General features: G+C 39.2%; 1 protein-coding gene across 4 annotated transcripts in view; it reads right to left on the bottom strand.

Moving 5' to 3' along the window:
• LOC121951533 (microtubule cross-linking factor 1) overlaps window positions 1-12,022 on the bottom strand; it is an 87,854-nt gene that overhangs the window by 28,470 nt on the left and 47,362 nt on the right. For 3 of the 4 annotated variants that reach the window (XM_042497896.1, XM_042497894.1, XM_042497898.1), the window contains 3 exons: window positions 7,948-8,094; window positions 2,838-2,939; window positions 1,252-1,479 (listed from right to left, as the gene is read on the bottom strand). In XM_042497896.1, coding sequence (XP_042353830.1) covers window positions 1,252-1,479; window positions 2,838-2,939; window positions 7,948-8,094 — 477 coding nt within the window. The remainder of the gene's footprint in view (window positions 1-1,251; window positions 1,480-2,837; window positions 2,940-7,947; window positions 8,095-12,022) is intronic. The other variant, XM_042497897.1, reaches the window with a different exon arrangement.

Genomic DNA, 12,022 nt, shown 5'->3' with positions numbered 1-12,022 from the left:
CTCTGACTGCTTATCAGGTAAGCATTCAAAAAAAAGAAAACAAAAGAAAAACTTAAATCTCATAAATCAATCTCAACTAGGAGCTTAAAAAAACAAGAAAATGTGAAACATTGATCGCTGAACCAAAAAGCTGAACAACAAATGAATTCGCTCAATCAGGCGGCCGACCACTTAACCAAACTATCAATCAGGCCTGCAGCCGAACCAGCAGCATGCTGGGAAGTACAGGACTGAACAAAGTTCGGGATAAATCACAGTCTTGTTGCCGTTTTCATGCTTCAGTGCTTTGTGGATTAAGAACGGTACTGCACCGTACACATTTTTGGTTTTAAGGTACCTTAATTATATTTACTAGCTTTTACTAGTTTTTAAAGCTCTTAATGGTCTTGGTCCTAATTATTCTTCAGATCTGCTTTTATCTTATGAGCCCTCTCGTACCCTCAGGGTCTTCTGGCAGTGGCCTTTTAACAGTCCTAAAAATTAAAACACAAACTTATGGTGAAGCACCTTTTTGTTACTATGGTCCACGTCTGTGCAACAGCCTGCCTGAGGACCTGAGGGCCGCAGAGGGGGTGGATATTTTTAAAAACAAACTCAAGACCTACCTTTTTTAGTTTGGCTGTCAACTTTATTTTTTTATGAACTTATGAATCTTATTTTATTATATAGTTTATTTATTTTTAATACATTTTAACCTGTTCCACAGTTTTAATAATATTTTTTATATATAATTTTATCATTTTTAACATATTTACTTTTTTTACTTTGTACTGTTATCTTGTCACAGTTATCTAAAGCTTAAGAATTGTAGTTATTTATCTTTAATTATTACTATTATCATTTAAGCTATATAATTACCTGTTTATTCCTTATTTACCTGTTGTTTATTTACTTATTTTATTTTTATCTTATTTTATCAATTTTTTATTTATTTAATATTATTTTATTTTCTTTTTTTGTTTGGTTTATTCTGCCTCTGGTGTTTCCTCACTTATGACAGCACTTCCTCAGTTCTGCAATTTCTAGTTTAAATTAGTACTTTAATGCTTTAGTGCTTTATTTAATCAGAAAGTCTCATTGATATTTGACAAATTATATAAATCTTTTGATCGATCTTATATATCTGTCATTACTGAGACTCCTCAGAATCAGCTGCAACAGCTCATATTCAAATGAAGGTTTGGCAAAAATACACCTCCAACTTGTTATAAATTGGAGGTATATTTGGGTTTTTCTTGAGCTCTGACTCACCTCCGCGTGCACCGACTCCTCTCCGGAGTCGTCCTTGCGGCTGAGCCTCCAGTGCATGAGGATCCACCTGAGCTTCATGTAGAAGATGATGGTGTTGCGTCTGAAGAGGCGGATCTCCTGCTGCAGCATGGCTCTCTCCTGAGGCCAGGGCACCTCGTGAGTCTGGAGTCCCTGCAGCTCCAGACCTCCTCGCTGGGCCTCCAGACGCAGACGCTCGTCTTCCTGCAGCTGAAGGGATCAGGGGAAAGATGTGATTCAGATATTCAATAAAAGGTGGAAAAACAGTCATATTCAAATACTTTTTAAGGGTAAGTAAGTAACTAATTGACGTGATGTGAGGAGTGTGCAGTTTTAAGTCTTTTCCTCTTTTCATATTTGGCCTCATGAAATGTTTGAGTAATAGTGGGTTGAGAGAGAATTAAGCTGCCATTTTTTAATAATAAATATATTTTATGATACTTTCTTTGGATCAAACTAGAAGTATAGCCTCGTATTTGTATGTTTCCTTGAATGCATCAAGTTGCAGTTGTAAGTTTACATCCATGTCTGTGAAAACATGGATTTTTGCACACATCTTTCCCCCGTCAGCACAGACGATCTCTACAATCAGCTCCGTTTCAAGTTTTCATCAGTGTCACCAATTTAGGATCTGACCAAAAGTCTCCCCTTCTGTTTCGGAGTTATGGCGTTGAGTAAAGGCCGGAAAAGGGTTTTTGCAAAACGTTATGATGTTACAGTGAAGTCGACCTTTGACGTTTTGGATATATATAATGTTGTCACTTCATCATTTTATCATATCAGACATTTTATATTGTGTAATTATCATCGTATGGATTCTTGAGCCAAAAACATCTTTTTTAAGGTCATAGTGACCTTGACCTTTGACCACAAATTATAATCACTTCATTCTCCAGTCTGAGGGGACAGCTGTGCCAGATGTAACGAATTTCTCTTTAAGGAGTTCTTGAGATATTGCACTCACGAAAATGACACAAAAGAGGTCACAGTGACCTTGACCTTTGACCACCAAATTCCAATCACTTCATTTTGAAGTCCTAGTGGACATTTGTGTCCCATTTAAGGAAATTCTTGAGATTATCAAGACAATGGTATGGATGGATGGACTCGAAACCCCCAAATCATGATGCCTCCGGCCCCGATATCGACACGGGGGCATAAAAACGTCCAAAAATAACAATGATATAATAATGAAATAATAATGTTTTTGTGTGCTTAAAATGACAAAAAGCTCATATTATAAAATACAGACCCAAACTTAACATCCTCTTTCTTTCTCTCTTTAAAAATTGATCAAAAGGATCATTTTGTGTTAGACAGAGTCGCCACAAAAAAGAGGCTTTGGTGCAAACTGCAAGCGACGCACCAAGGACAGCTGTTATCAATCTAAGTCTTAAACATAATGCAGGTTTGGATATTAATATAGAACTTTTTTGCCTCTGCAGTGGTGACACTTAATTAAAATCATGTTCAAACTTTAGCAGAGATAGCAGAAGAACTGAAGTGTGATACCGATGTTCTTATAGGCTCGTGTTCGTACGGTGTGACTGACTGCATTATTATTGTACCTGAGGCAGAGAAGTGACAGCCTCCCGTTCCTCCGTCGCCGCTCTGAGCCTTCGTTCGTGATCCAGACGAAACTGGATGTCAGAAGCAGGCGTGTCCCGGAGCTGAACCCACAACAGCACAACACACAGTCATTTCAACAACACTTTAAAAATTAAATTACATCTCATATTTATATCTCACTGTCTTTCTGTTATTCTCTCTGCGTGAAGATTTATTTGACAGTCAAACAAAATCACAAAGATTTGTGTATGAGATGATTACGCTTGATTTGCCCTTTTCAATTTAAGACTAAAAAACTCTCCGAAGAGGACCGAGAAACCACAAATGAGATCTGACTTCACACAAGAAGAAACCCATTCGACATTTCTTCTGCACCGTCTCAGGATGTGATGATAATTTAATGCTGCACATTTCGATCGCGACTAAATAAATTCTTCATCAAGGCTTTTTTGATCAAACCTCAAACGAAAATATAGAAATAGTCCGACGTTATGAAAAAGAGAAGATCAATAGCAGCCTCGTGTCTCTCCACAAAATACGAAGCTGCAGCCAGCAGCCGGTTAGCTTAGCTTAGCACAGAGACTGCAAACAGGCGTAAACAGCTCGTCTGATTCTGCCTAAAGGTGACCAAAAAAACTTGTTTTGTGACAGGTATTAGATCCAAGAACGCACTTTAAAGGGAAATTTCTGTGTTTTTCAACCTGGACCCTATTTTTTTGTATCCAAGCAAATAATGGGAGCAGCAGTTTTTGAACTGGTCCGGTATCGAGAGAGAGCGCTGCAGCCAGCAGCTGCAAAAAGATTTAATGTAACCACTCAGGGCAATTGTGCAGCATCAGTTTGCATCCATTAAAGCGCTTTTTTGGCCACTGACAGGCTCAGATTTTTTATTCTAAGTATCTGACAACATTATGGAAAGAATCTATACAGAGATAGACTTTTTTGTTCAAGAGTTGGATCGTTTCTGTTTAACTCACTTAAACCTCAGCATTTTTTAGTTATTAGGCATGATTTCTTTAAAAGAAAATTGGGAAGAAGGCAGTGAGCAACAAAAAGGACATTACTCAAAAATTTGCTAGAAATTAGTAAAAAATGAAAGAAAATTACCAGAAATTTAGAGAAAAAAAAAAGAAAAAAGCAGAAAAGAAAAGAGAAAAAAGGACAGGGAAATGGCCTAAAAAACTACTTAAAATTGTATTTTTTATGTAAAATAAATTTAAATATCTTATGACAATTAGAAAATTTTCCTTACCTTTACACCTTAAAAAATATTATTCTAAATTTTGCAATTTGCAGGACATTTCTTACCAACTTGCTCACTGATTTATCCATGTTTTTGAAAGAAATTACACAAATTTGCTCAGGGGTCAAAGGTTAAGATACTCCTTTTTAATAAACTGTAATTTTAGGATGTCACAGTCAGCATATTTTCACATCTAACTGGATAAATTAAGGTTTTATTTCAACCAAACAAGAGTTGGCGATTGTTAGAAACGTGTAAAGACGAACCAAGACGACTTTTGTGAGTTTTATTTTGTCAACTGTTTTGTTTATAAATAAAATATCTGTTTATTTAAATGAAGTCTGGTGGGTTTTGTTAAAGCGATGTTGTTGCAGTTTCTAGTTAAACAAAAAATGATCTTACTCTTAACGTAAAGGTTCCTTTCCGTAATGTTGAAGGACACTTGAGTCCGTCAACGGCAACAACAAATACTTTCAGTGGACGTAACGTGATGAGGCACAAACGGCCTGAATGGTTAGACTGCAGCCCGTTTCTTTCGGTTCTATCCTTTTCTCTTTACCATCGCCTTTTATTAAATTAAATATTTATTGATTTCTTACCCTTTCTTGTATTTCATACGTCTTAGTAATTTCTTAGCTTGTTTGTGTTCTGTTTTTAAGCTCTTTCAGATTTCCAATGTCCTTTTATAATGAACTTCTTTTGCACCATGTCTTGATGCTTTTGATGCTTTATGCAAAGCACCTTGAATTGCCTTATCGTTGAAATATGCAACATGAATAACCTTGCCTCGACAAATTTAAAAAAAAGTGGAATAAAGTTCAGGTTGAAGAATACTGAAGTTACCCTTTAAGATATAAATCATGAAAAATACAGCAATCACAATAGAAACTGAATACATTTAAGATTTAATGTTTTTACTAGAGGTGAAAAAATGCTTGTGGGGAAATGAGATGCTCATGTTTATGAATGTAATGATTCTTCTTTATTTCACTTACAAGACATCCCTGTCTGTCCTCCGAAAAAGTTCAGACTCTGACAATTTGGAAATTGCAGCGGCTTTTAATGCGCTTTCTTTCGTCTATCCTGCATGCGGGCGCTCACCGCAGCCTCTTAACAGTAAGTTGAGCCGTTCAGTGTGTGCTGACCCTGGCTCACCTCCCTGTCAGCCCAATGTCAAATGCAAATCACACAGGCCTTACAGTGCAGCGCTAATCCTGCCATATCCGAGCCGCTTTTCCATTCATTCACTTCACCTCACAGATTACACTGCGGCAGAGAGCACACAAAGAAATCCACACGAATGTGCCATAACTGTAACTGTAACAGTAAAGTGTCACATCGCCGCTGCCAGCGCTCCGCATTACGTAACAACGGGGCAATTTCTCTATGAACACAAGCATGAGGCAGCGATTATGAATCACAGTGTCCAGCGATTACACAGCCGGTTTATTAAACAGCCGAGTCACTGAAGGATTTAAGAGATCTGAGCTGATGTGCGCTGCAGCGAGGTTACCGCTCGCCGGCTGTGATTGCGCTCTTTGATTTTGTGTTTTAAGTGTATTGTGACACTTTTGTGTGAGCTGCACTTTTACATACGTTTAATCTGCTGAGTCGAGTCATGACGGTGCAGCCGGTAGTGATGAACCGGTGCCAGGGGGCATCAGTGCAGAGTGCAGACTCAGCCGTGATACACTGAGTGCACACATACGCCTAACAAGTCGATCCGCTGCAGCTGAACATGGCTGCTGCCTCACACTGTTTCAGAGGGCGAAAAACTGTCCACCGGCAGATATACATTCATAACACAACGTGCAATCGACAAATTAAAAAGCCCTCGAGTACAAATGCAATCTGCTTCTTTAAAAGAGTACAAATCAATCACAAAATGTCCAGGGGCGCATGGTGTGAATTTAAAAAAGCAAACAGAAAATGTTAAACCAAAAAGAGATAAAAAATAAGATCAGTGGCTGTAGGAGTGGATATTTAGTGTGAAAGTAGAGAGAGTGAATGAAGTGAAATTGTGTTCAGCATTTAAAAAGTGACTTTTGCTGGAGTGTCACTAGACATGCTGGACCGAGCGGCCTTCTGATTGTGAAAATCTGATTTTCTGTTATTTAAAATGAGCGAACTTTATTGTTCATGGCTCAGAGAGACACTTTAAATATTTCTGTTAAGATGTGAGAAAGCCTCAGAATTGACCTTAAATGGATTTAAAGTAGAAGTACAATAGATACATTTGTAACTTTGGTAAAGAAATCAGATTTTTTTTTAGCTTATTTTTCTCTCCGGTAAATAAACTGTAAAGTAAAAACTTCTCAGAATTGACCTGTACCTGTAAAAGTGATCAGTTGCTTGTCTATGGAGCAAATTAAAGGAATAGTTCAGATTTTCTAATATAAAGTTGTATGAAGTATCCAAAATCAGTTCATCATGTACAGCACACGTCAGTCAGTGCACACCCAGTTTGGAGAAACAGGCTGGAGTCCGACAGAGAACCTAAAACAAACTTTAGCCACCTAAGAAAAGTCCCACTCAAAAAACTCAATATCAGTTTAAGTGTATGCTATATTGAGAGTATTTTCACGACGTTATCTTTCTGTCAGACTAACGGGGAAGCTGTTTACGACTTCAACTCCCCATCTGTGCTCTCGTCAAAGCCTCCAGACTCCACTGACAAAAACAGTAATTTTAGCTCGCTGAACACAGAAGCTGCTGTTCTGCTGCTGCTTTGATCAGTTAGATAGTTAGTTTGTGTTATTGTGCAACTTTGGTGTATCCAAACTAACCTTTTTTTTAAAAAAAAAAATCATTAAAAAAAACTTTTTAACTTTGCACCTCTTGTTTGCACGTCTGCTATTTTCAATAATTTTTATTTTTAAAAAATTGTAAATTATTTTGTAATTTATTATACTTTACACTTTTGTTGTAAATCTTTATTATTTATTTTTTGTATTTTATTGCTCTGTAAAACACTTTGAATTGACCTGTTGCATGAAATGTCATACTCAAAATAAAGCCAAAGTCACACAATAACACAAAGAAAACAACTGTCCAATGCAGCAGGAGACCAAAAAATGTTAAATCACTGTTTTTCTGAATAAAGGCTGTATGTGAAGTGTCATACAACGGCCTCATTTTCATGTTGAAAATTACTGTCTGACATTAAGGCAAAGCAGTTAAAATACTATCAGTATAGCATAAGCTTGAACTGATATTGAAAACTTTAGGCAGGGCTGTTTTTTTAGGTGGCTAAAATACATTTGTTGCTAACCCCTCCACAGCAGTATATTGTTTAGCTTCCATGTCCAGCCTGCTCCAAACCGGGGACGTGCAGACTGACATCTACTGTTTGTGATACACTGACTATGGATAAGTGTGAACTATCCCTTTAAGACTTTCTTACCATGGTGCACTGCTTCTCGGGCCAACAGACACTCCAAAAACAAACTCCAGACGCACCCAGAAAAATGTCTTTGTCTGGATAATGACCCTCATTCTTTACCAACATTTACTGCATTTCTTCTAAGGTGTGACCACGATGTGACAACTTTAAAAAATGCATTTTGCAAAAGCATGACTTTAGATTACTTTCATCCATTTATTGCCTGTATTAATTAAATTAAAAACGACATGCTTTTTTGGGGCGTCTACAGGCCCTGCAGAGCTGCGTTTAGCAACACTTCACCATGTGTAAGAAAGAGTTTGTCGCTCTATAGAGAGGAAACCAAATCAGATTTAAATCAGTTTAAATGATTAGAAAATAGAGTCCAGGCGGACAGAAAGCCCGTGCAGGGGGCTCATGGTGGAACCAGTGTTTACTCAGTCCCACAGGTGGAAGGGAGATGGAGGAGGGAGGAGGCACTGACCTCTGCTCTTAAAGCCAGGGGCCTGTGGTACCTAGTGGGTCCTGTGGCTCCCCTGCTCTGGGCCTGGCCCCCACCCTGGCTCTGGCTCTGGGGCTCCACGCCTCGCTCCTGTCCTAGACGCCACTCCAGCTCATCCCTCTGACCGGACTGTGAGTGACGTGGGGTGGGGAAAGGGGGGAGGGGAGGAGGGCGGGGAGGGGCAGGGGGTGTGGACGGTGGGTGTGCGGGGTCAGGGGGATGGGTGACAGGTGCAGGATACAGGGGCGCAGGAAGTGGTGGTGGAGGGGGAGATGTGTGAGGTGAATTGTGGACGAAACAGACAGAAGACAACAAACAGGGTGAGGGGACGAGGAAAGAAAGCGGGCGGGGGGGAAACAGAAATAAAACAGAAAATGGGTAAAGAATATAAGCAGAAGGGGGGAAAATTAACTAACAGACTACACGGTGTGGAGAAGAACAAACGGACTAGAGTACGAAGAAAAGCGCAAAGAGAAAGACCAACTTAAAGATGACGGCGTATGACAGAGATGAGAAGAGAACGAGAATGAGGATGAACAAAATCATGGGCTGAAACATCTGGCGGGAACACAAAGAGGAACAAAGAGAGGGAATCGGGGGGAAAAGAATGCAAAACACTTGTTATGAAGCGCATGCAATGAGGGATACATGAGTCCAAACCAACAGCTGAGAGATACCACGGCAAACTGCAGAGCGAGAGCTACAGCACGCTAAAAGTTTCCAACACATGCCTGTGCACAGCCGTGTGGAGAAGCAGTCAGCTAAGGAAGAGTTGCATCTTGAGCCTGAGCGATGCACCACAGTTTTCACACAGGAAAGCATTTTAAAAAACACACCGGAGGCATTTAAGGCTTCAGTCGAGCTTCAGGACAGCGCCATGCTAGTTGCCACCTCTTGTAGCAGCGCCCCACGCTTTATTTATTTCACGTTTAAGCTATCACGCCACATGGATATCTACAGAAGTATGTAGCATTCACTCTTAAGAGAAAAAAAATCTCAGAATTGTTACTTACATATCGTCAAACTGTTATCTTGATTTTGCATTATTTTTGTCTGTAAATATCTCGTAAAAATCTAAATAACAAGAGCCGCACTTTTGAATTCTACCTGATGGTCTGAGGATCTAAATGTTGTTAATTTCGTAATAAAATGATAAAATTAAGCCGGAGCAAGAGTTCGAACCAGTTGATATGTTTTGTCATAAGTACGAGGTACAAAAGAAACTGCAGTGGAATAAAAATTCCTGTGCATGATTCTTTGATTTGATTACCATCAGCATATTGTAATAATGACTTCTGTCACACTTATGGAGCACGTTAATCATGATTACAAGAAATCCCTTCTTAATTAAAACTAATGAAATTCACAAATTCACAATTAAAATTAATCACAAAATTAATCTTGTGATAATAAGATACAGAAATTGTTATTAAATACCTTATTTTAAATTTATCGTGTAAATATCTCAATAAAATCTCATAATTACAAGAGCTGCATGAATTTTACCTGATGGTTTGAAGAGCTGAATGTCTTTAATAATTAACTATTAAAATCAAAATGAGTACAAGTAGTGCTACCACAGAATAACAGCCTGTGTGTGGCGGTAGCTGTCGGGGGATGTTCAGTGGATTTTCCATTTTTTGGTGTGTTTGTGTCCTTTTTCATAATTCTGTGTTCCCACTCTAAATTCAGAGATGTTTTAGGTCTGTGAACGCAGCGTGTAAATATTGAGGAGTTTTTCTTTTGCAGCAGTTTGCAGAGTTTGAGATGCGGGGATTAATAACAAATCAATCAATCCCGTCCGAGCTGATCAGATGAGATTGATGGATAAGAGGAGCAGCTGCTGCAGAGGTGAGTGAAAGTAAACTTTAGAGGTAGCGCAATTAGCGGTCAAGTTTCATATATACCGTAACCAAATGATATATATGTATTCCAACAGCACACAATGATCGGTCCAGCTCCAGAAATATAATATCAAAACGTGGCACCACCTGTTGCAGGCGTGGCAGGCCGCCACTGATAAATTGTGGAAATTTCCACAAGTTGATGTGTTTTGTCATGATTACAAGACGCCAAAGTCATAATGGAAAAACAACATTTTGGAAACTTTACTTAGTAACAGACATAAAAATTTCATTATTAGTAATAGCGTGATCAACGCAAGAAATGATGTCACAATTACGTGGCACGGAAGGGATAACTACCAGAAACCACCTCACAAGATAATTACACAAAGAATATTGCGAATATTGCGAAGATACAGAAATAGTCATCTCGTATTTATACTTTTATCTCATGAAAATCTCAAAATTTTTAAATTTACATGATGGTCTTGGTATTGAAACACCATAAAGTGATCCGACAGTGTCCAGGATACTTTGTTTATCGCAAGATCAACATCTTAGAATTATGAGATGCTTCTAAGAAAACATTTCCAACAACTAACAAGATAATTATGAGATCAAAATCTTGTATATATGGCTCTTGTTATTATGAGTTAATACGAGATTATTAGAATAACATCATTGAATTCTGGGGTGATAATTGTCAGTAAAAATACTATTTTTTTTCCTCTAGTGAATGCACTTCTGTACATAACCTTTTTTTTTAATGTATTTCATGTATGTATTCCCGACTGTTTGCTGCTGCTGTGACTATTTTTGCTTTTTGTGTTTTTTTCACATTTAAAACTTCTATGATCATCCTCAACAACTCTCAATGGACGGACAGGTGTGAGTTGTTAGTACAGTGGTTAGCTTTGACTAAACCACCCAGCTTCACCCAGACTAACCAGCGAGTCGTACAGGCAGAGGAGCAAAGCAGAAACAAGTCACTGGAGAGGATGAGTATGGAGGCAGCCTCACTCTGTTATCTCTACAAAGCAGATCGGGTTCTTGAAGGGGGAAAATGTTTGAAGAGCTGTTTGTTTTATTCCATACGACAGTCTGGCTGATTAGAAAACACACCCAAGATTTCTGCCTGATCATGCAGCGCAGAGATAATGAACCTCCTTTGGAAGAGTACACAGTCGTATGTTGACATGTTGACTTACACTAAGCTGCAGTAAAACAAGAACAGGAAGCAGGATGCCAGCCAGCGAGGTTCTTCCACAGGCAACTCACGCAGCGCCATGCAACTCTTCTTTTTTTTTTTTTTTGGATTCAACAGAGGTTATTTTAGACAGTGCACACATTTTTTATGGTTCGTCTCCTTGGCAACACCATGGAGTAACCAGTCCCACGTGTGTCTGTGTGTGTGTGTGTGCGTGATGATATGTTGTGCAAACATAACAGCTACACCATTTGTGTGTCTTAATGAGTCACGCAAATGATAGCATGGTGTAGCAAAGCTGCAGAGAGAGAAATATTTACGAAACCTCATCATGCAGAAAAAAAGCTTTGAATTGAGCCAAATGGAAGAAGCTGCCTTTACTCCATTCATACCAAGCACCCTCTCAAGCACCCTCCGAAGCACCCTCCCTCGGCCCTGGCTGACTGGAAGCAGGGCAGCTGCAGACAGTGAGTGCAGGGACAAGGAGGCAGGCAGGGCTGCTGGCTATGAGGATGTGCATGGAGATGCAGATGTGAACGTGGCAGCGGCAGGAAGCGATGGCGGTGGGTCAAGGGAGGGGTGGCGGTGGCGGTGGTGCCAGTGTGGTTGTGCTGGGTGGCTCGTGTTGGAGCGAGGGGGTCCTGCTATGTGGCCCTGTGCTGGCACTGGACGTCTCAGTGTTTCCTCCTAAAGCTTTAACTGAAAGGTTCGGATTTTTCAAGTCTATCTAACCTTTCTTCACTTTGTCTATAGCTAAGCCCCGCCCTCAAACACCACAAGCCAATCAGATTTACACAATGCACTCGAACATCCTGCTCGTAGATCTCCTTTCTGTGTAATCACTTCTGATAACAATGTCTAGGAGTTCGGGAAGAACCTGTGCAGTTCTTGGTTGAATATTAACAGAAAAGACAAAATGAATTTGTATTTTTTAAATTTTCACTAATGTAACTGGTCTGTAATGATTTAATGCAACTCTTTATTGATTGTGACAGCTAATGTTAGC

The sequence above is a fragment of the Plectropomus leopardus genome, chromosome 12, assembly GCF_008729295.1.
Source record: "Plectropomus leopardus isolate mb chromosome 12, YSFRI_Pleo_2.0, whole genome shotgun sequence".
Classification (NCBI taxonomy): Eukaryota; Metazoa; Chordata; class Actinopteri; order Perciformes; family Serranidae; genus Plectropomus; species Plectropomus leopardus.
Note: the sequence above shows the minus strand (reverse complement) of the source record. Positions and strands in the feature narration are given on the sequence as shown.